We start from the raw sequence: 15,563 nt of genomic DNA on the forward strand, positions 1-15,563 counted from the left end.
GTCTTGTGTTCTTGTTTCCTGTGTCCATGGGCTTCCCAAAGACAGCAGACTGGTCACTCTTGGGAACAGGGGATACTGGACTAGAGGGATTCTTGCGGTGGTCCAGCAGAGTTGGTCTTCTGTCTTTAAAAAAACACTTGTGAGCCATTTCAGAGGAACAGTTTTGTATGAGCTGAGTGGGAGACTCTCTTCTTGAATTTCTAACCTTTTTGTTTCTTATTAGAGCTCTTTAGCATGTTTACCAAGCTCAGCATTTTAGGTTCTAGGATGACTAACTTGGAATGTTTAGTTACATATTAATCTTCAGATGAAACTGAAATTCAACAGAAGAGTCAATATAAAAATACTGTGTGGGAATCTTGAGTACAGAGGTTGAACTAGTTATGAGATGGCTAATAGAATATTTTTTTTTAAGGGAAGAAGCACTTAGACACAGTCGTCTACCTATCACCTTATGCATTTAAATGGGTGTAAGATGCACAGATCTAGTCTGTCTAGTGATCAGCTTGGTTTTTCAAGGGTTAAGAGATTCTTTCTACTTATCTGTTGTCCCTGAGTATTATAACTTAAACACCTGTTCAAGAAAGATGCTGGTCCACAATGTGGCCAATGGTTTTGCTTCCTGCAACACCGAGGCTTTAATGTTTCTCTGCATTTTGATTTGAAAACTCATTTAGTCTGGCAGTTCTAGTAGAAGCTATTGGGGGGGGGGAATATTTTCGAGCCAAACAAGGCAAAAATTACAGTTAACGTTTATATAATCCATTTGGCAGAGGTGGCAAATGACATGAAGAAAGCATCTCTTGGGCATCAAAGTCACAGGTGTGGCAAAGTGAAGCAAATTTATGTATTAAAACAGATGCATTTTAAAAGTTGTCCCATGTGTTCTTTTTATGGTTTATTTAATGAATTGCTCCAAGTTTGACAAGGGCTCTCATGTGGTAGATGGAAATTTGTTCTCTCCCTGCCTCCCCCGTGGTCCAGCAGTGTGGCTGAAAGGGGTTTGTGGTTCCACACCACATGCTTCCATATAGCCTGTCATAATGTCATAGTGTGTGAGACAGTTCTCCTTTTCAGTGCTTTTTTTGCCTTCCTCCGCAGGTGTCCTGGCTTCAAGAAATACAAAGCTCAAATTGAAAGGAAAAAGAATCCTCATTCCAGGTTGAAGGGGGATTCTCTTTCTAGACTGGAAGCCAACACCCCAAAAGACCCCGATGTATCGAATGGTGTGTCGTCCCTGGTGGCTGGGAGTTCAGTAGCTGCGGTGGTGTCCTTGGAGACTGCGGAACCTGGCTTGGTTAATCCAGCCTTTGATGGAAGTGAAGAAGGTAAGCTTCCCCCACCCTTTGCTCTCTCTAGAATTCTGTGGCTAGAGAAAGCAAGCCTGTTTGCAGAAATTTAACAAGTTTTCTTCTGTCTAGCAGCATGTTTTCAAGAATTTAAAAATGGCCACCTTCCCAGCCCTTATGGCTGCAAAGAAGTACAAGTAATGCCTTCTGAAATCTGAGAAGCCAGATAGGTAACTAGGTAGGTAAGGTTCACAGGATCAGGCGTCATCTTACGTGGTTTCACTTTGGGAACTCTTTGTTGTAATTCAGTTTAAGTGATTCAGCTTAGTGATTAATTCTCAGTGTCCGTCTCAAAGGACTGCAACACCAGACTTCTCCAGCCACTGACTCCCTCTCAATAGATGGGTCTCCTCAATGTGCCTCCTTTTTAGTTATCCACTTAAAGGAGGGAAATCAAAGCTGCCCTTCCCTCCTTTAAATGGCTTTGGAGGGAAACTATATTTTGATTTCTGAGTTCTACTGTGCAGTTCCTATTGCACAAAAAAAAAACCCCTTTTTTAAACCTTTGCTCATGACAGCAAGGAACCATAATTGGGGGTAGCTGTTTTATACATTACACCTTGGAATACTTTTAAAGGAACAAAATGTTTTTTTTTTTAAAGTATGCATTCAGAAACTTCAAATCTAATCCTTATTTCTGCTGTATCCTATGTCAGTCAAGCATTGCAAGCAATGAAGAAAAAAAGTTGTCAAGGAGGTGCAAGATTTCAGTTTAAATGTTTCATGTACTGAGCTGTTGAGAGCAGCACAAGAGTTAACAGACTCTAGCATTTTAAAACATTAGGTTTGATCTGCAATCAGGTATGTCTCTTTTTCTTTCTGTTTCTCACAATCAGATTTACCACAAAGAGCTAGTCTTTTGGCTGAGACAAATACAATTGAAATTCATCGAGAAGACCCGGAGGAAGAACTTGGGATGCGGATAGTTGGGGGTAAAGACACCCCTCTTGGCAACATTGTTGTCCAGGAAGTCTTGCGGGACTCCGTTGTTGCTGCTGATGGAAAGATAGCACCTGGAGACCATATCTTGGAGGTACATTTGCTCTCATGTAAGGGGTTGGGATAGAATTACAACATAGGCCTTGGTCATTAAGGCACACGTGCATAACTTTGGAAAGTAGTTTGGGTAATCAGGAGGATAGAAATGCAAGGGGAGATATTTTTCAGGGCACTCAGGGAGGTTTCTAACAGGTGTGCACCAGTGTTTTCCAAGCTGTGGGTCAGGACCCACCAGTGGGTTGTTGTTGGCAACCTTCAGTCTCGAAAGACTATGGTATCGCGCTCTGAAAGGTGGTTCTGGAACAGCGTCTAGTGTGGCTGAAAAGGCCGATTCGGGAGTGACAATCCCTTCCACGCCGGGAGCAAGTGCAGTCTGTCCCTGGTCTGTCTCCCTGGCTATGGGCCTTCCTTCTTTGCCTCTTAGCCTGTGGGTTATAACAGTGGGTTATACCCAATGGGTATACCAGTGGGTATATAACCAGTGGGTTATAAGCCAATTTTTGCTGTGAGTTGTGAAAAGTTTTTTTTGAAATATTTTTTTTTTAAAAAAACAACAAACTTTGCGAACACCCTTGCCCGGTTTGCAAAAGAAAAATCATTAGCTGGAAAGCTAACCATGGTATGAATGCTAACCGGTATGAGGTAATCTTCATACCCCCAAATTAAAATTTCTCTCGAGTGCTGTAGATTACATGAAAATCCAGTTTCAGCCTTTTGTCTGGGCTGGAATCCCAAACTGCACATCTTGCTCTTAGTTTCAGCTTTCTGGGTACCGTGGAGCGACTGTAAAAGTTTGGGGGAACAGCCCTTAGGGAGTTTCTAGGGCTTGCATCTCTCTGATGGTGCTGCTCTTTGGTTTCTAGCTGTCACTCCACCAACTGTCCTGGCCTACATTCCTTCCTAATTCCCCAGAGCACACGAGATTTTATTTTGCCCGCCCTTTAGCTGTGGCAACAGCAAATAATCCCTATGGAATGCTGCCTGTTTGCATTGGTTATATCAGACATTTTCTCTTTGCATAATAAAAGGGGGTGGGAGGGAGGGAAACTTTTATAGAAGTCCTCTTGAGCTAGCAGTATTTTGATCTTTGATTTGTTTTTTTTTTAATCTTCTGCAAGGTGAATGGTGTCAATGTTAGCAGTGTGACTCATAGCCAAGCGATTGCCTTATTGCACCAACCCTGTGCTGTACTCCACCTTCTCCTGCTGCAAGAGAAAGGATTCTCCACCAGGACTGGGCAGCTGGATTCCAGCCCCACAATAAACCAGGAAGTAATCCACGTTACCCTTGTCAAGAGAGACCAGTCGGAACCCCTTGGCATCAAACTCATCAGAAAGACAGATGAGCCTGGGATTTTTATTCTGGACCTGCTAGATGGAGGCTTGGCAGCCAAAAATGGCAAGCTGCGTCACAATGATAAAGTCCTCACTATAAATGGTCAGGATCTACGACAGGGAACACCTGAGGCAGCTGCACAGATAATCCAGGTAATTGATGGATCAGGGCGGCCTACAGTCTCATAGCTCAACCCAGGAATTCTCAAATGTTGCAGTAAGAACAGCAAACACCTGCTATATGGACATAAGAAACTACCCTTAAATGAGTTGTTCCATCTAGCAGAGTATTGTCAGCTCTAGGTTGACATTACTGTTTGGCTTTAGACCTGTTTTTTTTTGCTGTTTTTTAAAAAACAGAACTGCCTTGGTTATGCAAGAGGGATGACTGGGAGAAGGACATGGGGAGTGTAATGTTAGTACAGTGTTATTACTGTTACTGTGTCCGTGTCCCCACAACTTGTATTGGTTAGATGCTCCCATAGGTTGGCAGACCTGGCTGAAGATTGCCAGGTCTGTTGCAGCCAGTTGGTTAACATGCCCGTATTGAGAACGAAGTGATAAAAAAAATCTCAGGACAAAATTGTTACCTTATTCCTTCCATTAGTAGCTTGCATGCCAACGAATCTGATATATGTGGGTGCAAGTTCATTTCTGTAAAGGTTTGTCGCTATGAGTCATTTGTGTCTGCAGGCTTGTAGGCCTGTACCTTTTGATATGTGGGTTTCCCTTTTGCTTGTGTAACTGAACAGTACAAGGCATTTCTCTTGTACATGCTGTCAAAACTGGTCAGAAACCAGTGGAGACAGCAGTTGAACCACTGCCGGTTTTTAGAAGTCACTAATATACCAGAGTGAGCCAGGAGAAGGGACTGCGCAGTTTTGATAGGACTGCGCAGTTTTGATAGGAACAGAAACTCTGTGTAGTTAATACAAATATTTCGGTGTTGAGTTTTATTGCAAGTAACTCAGAAGTGTGAGAAATATTTTGTCAGTATTTTTCTAGGTTTGAAGACTGACAGTGTAACTGAAGAACACAGTATTAGTAGTACAACTAGTAGTAGTTTGTATCGGCACGCTTTTCTAATGTAGAGGAGTATACCATGAAGGTCCATTCATAACAATATTGAAGTGCTGTTGAATGAAATGCGGTGTTTTTGTTCGATCTTGAACTCTTGTCTGCTACTCACTGAGGTCTGTTGGGAGAATTCTGTAGATCTTGAAATAATAATAATAATAATAATACAGGTATTTCTATACGGCCTTTCTTGGTCATCAGATTTCTCCTCAGACTTTATTCAAGGCAGTTTACAAAGGCAGGCTGTTCTAAATTCCCGTAGGGATTTTTACAATTGAAGAAAGGTTCTATCTTTCAAGAACCACAACATTTCAGATGGATCTTTCTGATCTGGTATCACATTCTGGCCTCCAGTTTCCTCCCACGCAAGCTGACAAGCAGCTCCTTCATCTCTCACATGGAATGAATTAGGTTCACAGTGAACTGAAACTGGTGACCTCTTGAGTTACTAGTGGGCAAAGCTCCACTTAAATCTAATCTTCAGAAGGCAAATATTTCATTTTTCCCCCCCAGTGCTGTTCTGATATGAGTTGTTTTGGTGTGATTGTAGTACCGAGTCAGGGAGAGTGGAACTTAATAATCTGGCTACTGTGTTTGAGATTTGAAAGTTATCTCTATTTGAAAAGCAGTTTGCCACACAGCAGGAAGAGTTGCTGTTTTGAGAAACACAAATTCAAAGCTGTCTTGGGCAACATTGCAAATTGTGTATTTCTTTAGATTCTGGCTAAGTGGAAGCATGACTGGCCTACCAATGAGATCAACTAAAGCGGTCACTGGGAACAGGTGGGGGGGGATGCCCACCTCTCTCTGCCCACTTGACTACACTGTTGTCATAGTCAACAGTGCCTCCTGTTGTGGGCAGGAGGTCTGGTCTAAAGGGTAGAGCCTCCATTTGCCTGAAGACAACATCCACAAGGTCGCCAGTTCGAGACCACCGGCACCATGCGACCTTGAAGCAGCTGACAAGCTGAGCGGAGTTATTCCATCTGCTCTGAGCGTGGAGGCCAGAATGTGAAGCCAGATCAGAACGAAACATCTGAATTTGTTGTGGTTCTTGAAAGATAGAACCTTCTTTCAATTGTAAAAATCCCTACAGGGATTTAAATAGCCTGCCTATGTAAACCGCCTTGAATAAAGTCTTGAATAAAGACCAAGAAAGACGGTATATAAATACCTGTATTATTATTATTATTATTATTATTATTATTATTATTATTATTCATCCTCCCTCTTCCTGGATTGGAAAAAGAAGGGGGATGAACAGAAGAAGTGTGGAGGAGAGGAGAGTGGAGGGCTAGAGTGTCTCTGATGCTCTCAGAGAGTGGGAGGAACAGACACTGACGCATCACTACATGAGGGGGCAACTTTTGGCACACCACATCAGGTGCTGGGAGACCTTGGTCTGGCTCTGAGCGGAAGGTTAAGCTACGTTGATTTGAAGGAGCACTTCCAATGACTGAGATAAAAGGGAGCTGAGCATTGCTTTCCTGTAACAAGGGACAATGCTGTCTATGAATAGCTGCATCAACAAATACATTTTTAGCGTGAGTCATAAGGCTTGCTGCATCTCACAGTACCCTAAGAAGCCAGCTTTGCACTGTCAGATCTGTGGATCATTATAGGGTTAAAAGAATGTTCCTTATACTGAATTGTACCGGATCAATTCAGTGATCCATCCATCTGGTATTGCTTACTGGCTGGCAGTGGCTCTTCAGGGTTGTAAGCAGAGGTCTTTGCCAATCCTGCTACTCAAGGTCCTTTTTATATGGCGGCATCTGGAATTGAAACAGGACCTTCCGCATACAAAACAGCAGCTCTACTGCTGCATTTTGGACCCTCTTATGTAACCAACTAGGCCGCTGCTCTGATGTGATTTCTGGTTCAGAGTGGCATCACACCATTCCATGACATGACTCTGACTTGGGTCGAGGTGGCCTTGCAGATGCATTTTGTCACCGTGCAGCTTGCTTTGTGAAAGAAACCCACTTTTACATGATATCTGGTGGTGCTCATTTTTAATGACTCAGACGTGTTGCATGACTTGGTTTGGGCCTTGAACATGCGTGTTTGATGAAAATTCTCACTTCAGTCCTCTTCGACTTTCTCTCGACAGTCCAGTGAAGCAAGAGTCAACTTTGTCGTTCTCCGTCAGTCTGGTGTGCAACTCTCATATGCTGTTGAAGATGGAAGCACATCAAACAATAGTAGCAGCAGCAGCAGCAACGCTGGAAGTCCTGTGCACCATCGAAGGAAACCTGAACAGCATCACTATCAGCGAAAATCGAGCTATCAGAAGGTACGTCTTGTCGTAAGTTCTGGTTTGATTTCTTCAGTGCTGCTTCAGTGCAGGGTACTTTGCAGATAGCACTCCCAGATATGACTGAGAGTGAACCCCGGTGCATTGCAGAGGACTCCAGGAGCATGTTTTAAGATGTATGCTCAGTTCATGTAAGGGATTGGCCAAATCTGTTGTAACTGAGAGTGTGGTCTTGAACTCGTGCAAGGAAAGCGCCCTACAGGTAGACCACAGCTGCGATACAAGGACATCTGCAAGAGGGATCTGAAGGCCTTAGGAGTGGACCTCAACAGGTGGGAAACCCTGGCCTCTGAGCGGCCCGCTTGGAGGCAGGCTGTGCAGCATGGCCTTTCCCAGTTTGAAGATGCAGTTGGCCAACAGTCTGAGGCAAAGAGGCAAAGAAGGAAGGCCCATAGTCAGGGAGACAGACCAGGGACAGACTGCACTTGCTCCCAGTGTGGAAGGGATTGTCACTCCCGAATCGGCCTTTTCAGCCACACTAGACGCTGTTCCAGAACCACCATTCAGAGCGCGATACCAGAGTCTTTCGAGACTGAAGGTTGCCAACTACTGGTCTTGAACACGCTCTACAGATGCACAGTATGGAGGAAGGCCAGTGGTGGAAAGCCTGTCTTCCAGGCAGTGGCGTAGCTAGAAGCGGTGCAAAACACTAAGTTTTGAAGGGAGCCTCACCACGGCGTGCAAGCAGCCCTTCCCCTCCAGAGCCATTCTGGACCACAAGTGCAAAATGGAAGCGGAATGGCTCTGAAGGGGGAGGGGCTGTTTGCACGCCGTGGTGAGGCTCCCTGCAAAACTTAGTGCTTTGCACCCCATCTAACTCCGGCACTGCTTCCAGGGAAGGATGCAAAGCATGGCGCAGACTGTGGAGTTTGTCTCTCTTGTATATGCCAAATCTGATGGGTACGCATGGTCATATACATATACAATATACATATTGTATATGCATATACAATATATGCATATACAATAATGCCATGGAGTTTTGGCATAGACGCGTGTATTAAATGTGGCAGTTCCTTGCACGTTTCAGCGTGTGTGTTTGAACAAGGTTTTTACTCGGTAATTACGAGGCTTAGAGGGCAGAATGACACACATACTAATCTTGAAGCCTGAAACCTTTCTAACAATTTAACCAGCTGTTTTCCTCCACTTTTTTCCTCCTTTACAAAGGGGAGCTTGAACAGATTGTCTTGCTGATACCAGCTTCTGACAAGATTTTTCTATATTTAAGCTGTCATGTGTGGAAAAAAGAATTCTTCCGGAACAGATTAAGAACTTCTGTGGGTTTCTCTAATTTCTCAAATAAGTGCTTCTTAGCTTACTGCTGCCATGAAGTTGCCTGAGCAGCAAAGTAATTTCCTCTGGATATATTGTATTTCATCCCTTCTCAAGACCTCTTTAGCATTAGTTCTTTTGGCAAATCAGTGATTAATTTGATTAGAGATGGAATATTCATGAGTGTTTCATTTCTGACCAGCTTCCATTTTGGCCATAAGAAACATCCCTGTGTGTTAACCAAAGTTCTGCATTAATTGTGAAGTGAAGGGGTAGATCGAAGACTCACTTGCAATCGTAAGTCTCCTCTCTACCCTCTGTAACTCTGCTTGTGGGGTAAAGTGGCAGGCAAGAAGGATTCTCCCTGATTCCGTTTTGGCAGGAAAGGCACTGTTATCAATTAAAGCAGAAGAGAATTAATTTGTTGTAGTTATTCATAAAGATCTGCAAATTTCACTGTAATTTCAAAGTGGTGTAATCCAAAGGGATTAGCAGCTGATGGGATGTGAATGTTTGTGGACACATCCTGTGTGGGTCTGCAGAAGTGTTTCTGAGACTCATTGTTAAGTTTCATATAGTAAGTAAGGTTTCTCCCATGTTCAGTTGGGGAGTGTCTGAGTGAGGCAGGGTTGAAGCGCTTCAGCGGGGTAGATAGATGGCCTTAGTGCTGGCGGAGTGTTATGTTTTCAGGGTTAGATTTTATTATTACAAGAAAGAGAGCCAACAGTTTTAAAAGAGGCTTCACGCACTACACTTTTAGCAGGTGTGCACTACAGGACTGTTTTACTTATTAAAATATAAACATGTTCTCACCCTCCCCCACTTCCCCTCTAGAGACATCTTTAGAATTGGAGGAGTCCCAGTAGGTTCTGTAGGTAAAGCTCCCACCCCATAACAGGAAATGCGTACCTCTAAAGCACCCCCAATAATTGCCTGTGCAGATTTTCTGGAAAACCTCCAAAACCAGATTTGTTCCCATTGTTCTATTGTTCTCATTCCCACCAAGATCTTCTAAGCAATTTAGACATGTTGCTGGTTGTTCTTCTGTCACCAAATAGCACGGACGCAAGTTCTCTTTGTACCATTAAATACTTTTAATCTTTTTTTTTTCTTTCCAAATTGGACATGTCTGGTTCCTTTCAGCTTATTTCATGCAAATTATCTTCTAATGTTTCAGTTTTCTTTTTAGTTCTCTGCTGTGTGTTGTCAGCTTTTGTGAAGTGTCATCGTCAGGAATGGATGTGATGTTTTAACTAAACTATTGGTATTGAACTTTCTTTGGAGATTTAGGACCCTGAGGGAGGGCAGACATAGAGGCCTCCTCAAGGAAAGGGAGCATTTGTTCTCTTATCTCGGATCCGTGTTGCAGCTGCATCAGCACTGAAATGTTGGATAGGATCCGGCCCTTTAAACAGCTGAAAAAGTAGATTCCTTATCCTGAAATATCCTGGACTTGTTGCCACTAACTCCAAAAAGTTCTCTTTCTACCAGCCTTTAACCAGTGTACTTTCTACAGTGGAAGCTGGTTAACATGTACAATCTTCTCTCTTATCCCCCCCTTTTAGGCACTTCCTCAAGGATACGTCAGCCAGGAGAAGGTAGTTAACATAAAAAAGGAGCCAAAAGAATCCCTAGGAATAACTATTGGTGGTGGAAGAGACAGTAAAAATAAACTCCCTATTTATGTAACTAGTGTTCAGCCTGTTGGGTGCCTCTTCCGAGATGGTAGGATTAAGAAAGGTAAGAGACTGTTAGAATCTCCTTTTTTGATTTGATGCATGAGCTCTAGCACTGAGAGAGCAAAATGCTGTGTTAATTATGTATGTACGAGATTGTTTAATAGTGATCCAGAATAAAGGGATTACTCTGGTTGGTTATCTTGTTGTCTTTCTGTAACAGGGGATGTGCTTCTGAGTATAAACAGTATCGATTTGACTCATCTGAGCTACAGTGAAGCGGTCTCTGCTCTGAAATCTAATGCAGCTTTGCATATAGTGGTACTGAAAGCTCTGGAAATTGTAATCCCTGAAAAAACACCTGAGTCTGCCGAGGTACCCGATAGCAAGGAAAGAGGGTTCAGCTGGGCTCCTCTGTGGGTCACGTGGCTTGGATTGCCCAGGTAAGTCTGTCTGCTCATGTGTCACTGTGGAAACTTCCTTGACCAAGCATGACCTCGCTTACGTTTCAGGTTGCTGGAGCCATGCAGCCGTCGACTTTGCTTTACATGCAAACGCATGACGGTTCCTCTTGCTTTGAACGATACAGTCGTTTCTGTAAAATGAAGTTCAGGAGGCGCTCCCAAAGCTTTCAGTATGCCTGATCGTTGTGTCTTTGAAATGTGATGCTTGAAATAAATCCTGATAGGGTCGCCAGAGTCGATGTTTCCAGGCACCTATTGCACCAAAGGACACCTAGGTGTGGCTTGGTGTATCTGAATTGGTGAATCATAGTTTACTCTGGTTTAGGCCAAAATCCCGTAATCAAAGATCTCCACATGTGTATTTGATCAGTCATTGGGAGCAAAACTGCCTGCTGTGGTGTTTGCTTTCTAACAAAGCACCTGTGTGCTGAATGCAGCTATTGTTACTCGATACACCATTCCATCTGAAAAGCAGATACGTGATCCTCGGACAGCAGTGCGGAAATGGTTGCGGCATTGTAAGAGGTGCTCAGACTAACACAGACTTGATACTTGGTTTATTAAGACAGTATTCCTTCGTCTTCACCCCACTCCCCCTTAAGATGCAAGATATTTCAGCTTCCACGTAACCGGAAAAGAGTGTGCTTTTTAACTTGCACGCATGGCAACTGTTCTGCGGACCTCTCTCTGACTGTGCTTCTTGTTTCAGCCACCTCCACTGTTGTCAAGATATCACCTTGCATAAAACCAATGCCGAGAGCTGGGGATTCAGTATCGTCGGTGGGTTTGAAGAAAATAAAGGGAACCAGCCGTTCTTTATTAAGACCATTGTGCCTGGAACACCTGCCTTCTGGGACAGAAGGCTGAAGTATGTATGCCCTTGGCTTCGGCCACTTCGCCTTCCCCTACGCAGTCTTGAACCTGGTGGCTCTCTCTTTGGAGAAACAACCCAACCACAGGAGGCAGGCCAGCCCAGAGCATGACTCATTGGGCATCCTCATTTAAGGTTAGGTAATCCTGTACAGAAACATGTAAGATTTTCCCACTTTCATCAGAAGCTGATTGGAAGGATACAAAGCTTGTAGAGAGGCAATAAGACAGATACCCCTCAACGCAGTCCTTCTGTGGCTTGAGGAGGCTTCTGTGAGTGCCCCCGACCACAGAATGTAGCGCATATAGCATTGGGACGGCTGCATCAGTGCTGGAAAAAACTGGGCTGTGAACCTTTTATCTGTCTGAGTGCTTTGGACTCACAAGAGCATTTATTCTGGTGCACCAGATCTGGCTTGGAGACAAAACAGTCTTTATTAAGGAATGTCATGCAAACATCAGTTGTTGCAGTGATATTGATGTCTTGTTCAAGAGTCCAGTTATCCTAACGGGGATGTTCTTTTTTCCTGACTAGGTGCGGGGATGAAATTGTGGCTGTAAATGGTGTGTCTGCTGTAGGAATGAGCAATGCTCAGTTGATTCCGATGCTGAAGGAACTACGGAACAAGGTGACTCTTACCGTGGTGTCTTGGCCTGGCAGCCATGTGTAAGATGACAAATCCATTTTAATTCAGGACCTACTTGATGCCAGGATCCAAGACTTGGGGTGATGGACCAGCCAAGGAAACAGTGAGCTGGTTTGAAATACATTTCTCCTCAAGGCATTCACCAGAGCCTTATTCATATACCACTGTAAGCTTGTTGATGGAATTTGATTCTTCGCTGATCTCTTGGACTGCAGGAAGTCACGCTTCAGTGTGCAGTTAGAATTCTGTTGTCGTGATCGTCTTTCTTGTGTCCTTCTGAGTGTTACACGTGAACTCTGAGCCACAGCCCACTGCACTCTTTAAGTCATACTTCAGTCCTGTAATTGGAACCTGTCAAGGTGTGCCAGGTGACTTTTGGCCCCTAATAATATCAGTGGCATTGGCTAATGTTTAACTTTGTGTGACGTTGGTGGTTCCATTTTAAAGATGTTGACAGCACACGCAGCAAGTGGTCCTTGAGCCTTACAGTAGCTGCAAGGGAGGGCATCTGGGAACGAATCGGAAACGTGTCCTACTCCATTCCTCAGCTTTACCCTCTTAAACGTTTGCAGCACAAGAGAGGTCTCTGAGCACTAGGTGTGTTAGTTTTGTGGGGACCCCTCTGTGCTTGTGTGATGCCTTCTGCAGCAGCCTTTGTGCGTTAAGTTGGGTTGTTTGTTGCTGTAAAGAATGATGGAACTAGAGCAGCAGTTCTCAAACTTTACACCTCCCTAAGTTGTTGCGGGGTGGGGGAGGCAACAGCACTTCCACCATTGCAAAGAAAAGGGATTTTTGGACATACCTGTGGGTTGCTATGACCCCCTCCCCGGAGTAGGCAGGGGGTCTGCAGGCCTCCCCGAGCCTCAGAACAGCTCCCTGAAGCGATCACAACCCACCAAGTTTTCATTGTGTTGCATAATTGATAAGAACTCTCTAGCCCTTTCACTTTGGGCTGTTAAGTGGGAAGACACCTCCCTTTCCTGCTGCAAGGCAAGTTTAAACACAACTGCAGGTTGTCTTCCTACCTGTCAGAGAACTATGGGTTGGCATCTTGTGCCATCAAGCGGCAGAATTCTGTCACTTCAGGGGTGTCTAACAGATGGCCTTTGTTCAACTTGTCCAACAACATGGGCTGTGAATGGAGGTTATAGTGGAAGTCCAGAGAGACTTTCAGTGAGCAACTATAGAGCAAAACTGCATGATGATAGCCCAGCTGTATGTAGAATTGAGTCTGCTGCAAAGGGGGGGGGGTGAGCTGAATCCTCCTCTCCCACCCTTCTGCTCTGAAACTGCTTTTATTGGTGGTTCTTTTTTTTCCTGGTGGAAATTACTTTGTGGTCACAGAGCCCCTCCTGGAGAAAAATGGCTGTAAAGAGTGACTATTTCTTTGAGTGTGAACAAATTTATGTTCTTACCAAAGCTGTGTCAGTAGTAATCTCTGCTCCTTTTGTATAAATACAAAGTTTTGTAAGAAAAGGGATTGCAGATTCTTGTTCCACAAAATATTTTTAGGGAGCTGGTGATTTGGACAATTCACACTTTACAACCCCCTTTGCAGAGGCTACTAAAAAAGGCATACTGTGCTGTGCGACCTGTAGCATTTACAGAGTTTTTCACCTCTGCTTTTGTGCGTTATCTCAAGAGCTGGCTGTATGGGGGGGGAAGGTGTAACACCCATATGGGCGCTTTGAATGTCTGTATATACTTAGAGTACAACTTATTGAACAATGAAAGTTGAGGTCAGACTGACCGCTTTTTGTGAAATAGCAGCTTACTGAGCACATGAAGCAGGCCATTAAGTTGACATGTGAAAAAAGACACAAAATAACTAATTTGTACGCTGTGTGTGCAGTGATATAGTCTTCCTGCCCTTGCTTCACATTCTTTTGAGGTGATGAGTCATTGGCTGCATTGGTCAGAAGACAATCCACTAGAGCAAGTACAATTTCCACACTAAAATGGAGTTTGAACATTAAGGGCTGATTCAGACATTGAACTAGAGTTTCAGAGCTCATCAAATTGAACTGGTCACTAGAGCAGTAATCTGGTGTTTACCAGGTAATCTGGAGCCCAGTCTTGATCTCTTCTGCCTTCTGTGATGTTTACTCCTTGCAACAACTGCAAAGAAGGATCAAATGCCTTCTCAAGTGACAGGGACGTGGCATTATTTCACTGTGCTATTTTATTTCAAGGTGCCTTCACCAATCACTGGAGTGTCTAGTACCTATCGCTTTGCGCCAAAGAATTTGTAGGACCTTGTTAGCAGATTTTTTTTTCATTTGTTTTACTGCATTTATAAATTATTGTGAAGTCTGTGAAACTGTTTGGTGTGTGTTTTGACCAGATAAGACTCTCAGGATTTGATATTCCCTGCTGTAGTAACTACCCTGGCTTTAAAGAGATCTGAGAAGTTTCTGCTACACCCTGCTTTTGATTTATCATGAGGTCATGTACGGAAACTTTATCAATAGTGGGTGGAGTGCCTTACTGCATAATGGAACTAACAATAAGGGTAGTAACATGAATACCTGCTCGGTCTTGGAGCCGGGGGACCTTCCTATATCTTTTCCAGCTTTCCTTTCAGCATTTGGTTTGTTGCAGGAATATATAAACACAAGAGAGGTTTATCTTTATAAACACAACAGATTTATGAAATGAAATTGGAGGTGGTTATCCCAGAGGTACTGATTTGTCTAAATAGGTTCTTGGTGTCCATAAATAATGTGAAATGTCCATAAATAAGCAGGGCATGGGCTGGGTGGCTAGCTATGACCTCAAGACTAAGAGTAGACGCCTAAGCACCTATCCTTGGAATCTTCCTAATGGACTCCCTAATGGGGGTCATCTGAAGTCATAGCTACATTCACACTTAAGATCTCTTTGCATCTCTAGCCCAGAGTTCAATTCAAAGTACCCATCATACTCTTACCATTGCATATTAGATGTTCCCCCGTAACAGAAGTTAGAACATACCAGTTACCAAACTTACTTTTAAGAACATAAGAATAGCCCCACTGGATCAGGCCATAGGCCCATCTAGTCCAGCTTCCTGTATCTCACAGCAGCCCACCAAATACCCCAGGGAGCACACCAGATAACAAGAGACCTCAACCTGGTGCCCTCCCTTGCATCTGGCATTCTGACATAATCCATTTCTAAAATCAGGAGGTTGCGCATACACATCATGGCTTGTACCCCGTAATGGATTTTTCCTCCAGAAACTTGTCCAATCCCCTTTTAAAGGCATCTAGGCTAGACACCAGCACCACATCCTGTGGCAAGGAGTTCCACAGACCAACCACACGCTGAGTAAAGAAATATTTTCTTTTGTCTGTCCTAACCTGCCCAACACTCAATTTTAGTAGATGTCCCCTGGTTCTGGTATTGTGTGAGAGTGTAAAGAGCATCTCCCTATCCACTCTGTCCATCCCCTGCATAATTTTGTATGTCTCAATCATGTCCCCCCTCAGGCGTCTCTTTTCTAGGCTGAAGAGGCCCAAACGCCGTAGCCTTTCCTCATAAGCAAAGTGCCCCAGCCCCGTAATCATCTTAGTC

General features: G+C 43.9%; 1 protein-coding gene across 1 annotated transcript; it reads left to right on the plus strand.

The window, feature by feature from the left end:
- Nucleotides 1–2,197: 2,197 nt before the first annotated feature.
- On the plus strand, nucleotides 2,198–14,348 carry LOC136635921 (ligand of Numb protein X 2-like). The gene is made up of 7 exons (XM_066610996.1): nucleotides 2,198–2,382; nucleotides 3,467–3,835; nucleotides 6,873–7,055; nucleotides 9,917–10,091; nucleotides 10,251–10,470; nucleotides 11,201–11,359; nucleotides 11,897–14,348. Exons 1-7 carry the CDS (start codon nucleotides 2,266–2,268, stop codon nucleotides 12,030–12,032), a joined length of 1,359 nt encoding a protein of 452 aa, XP_066467093.1. The 5' UTR covers nucleotides 2,198–2,265; the 3' UTR covers nucleotides 12,033–14,348.
- Nucleotides 14,349–15,563: the final 1,215 nt, after the last annotated feature.

Source organism: Tiliqua scincoides, unplaced genomic scaffold (assembly GCF_035046505.1).
Source record: "Tiliqua scincoides isolate rTilSci1 unplaced genomic scaffold, rTilSci1.hap2 HAP2_SCAFFOLD_139, whole genome shotgun sequence".
Taxonomy (NCBI): Eukaryota; Metazoa; Chordata; class Lepidosauria; order Squamata; family Scincidae; genus Tiliqua; species Tiliqua scincoides.

Excerpts from the sequence above, each read along its gene's own strand:
- LOC136635921 (XM_066610996.1), top strand. The coding sequence starts at position 2,266 with ATGCGGATAGTTGGGGGTAAAGACACCCCTCTTGGCAACATTGTTGTC. Across the intron at positions 3,836-6,872 it reads CAGCTGCACAGATAATCCAG|TCCAGTGAAGCAAGAGTCAA; the intron begins GTAATTGATGGA and ends TTCTCTCGACAG. Across the intron at positions 10,092-10,250 it reads AGATGGTAGGATTAAGAAAG|GGGATGTGCTTCTGAGTATA; the intron begins GTAAGAGACTGT and ends TTTCTGTAACAG.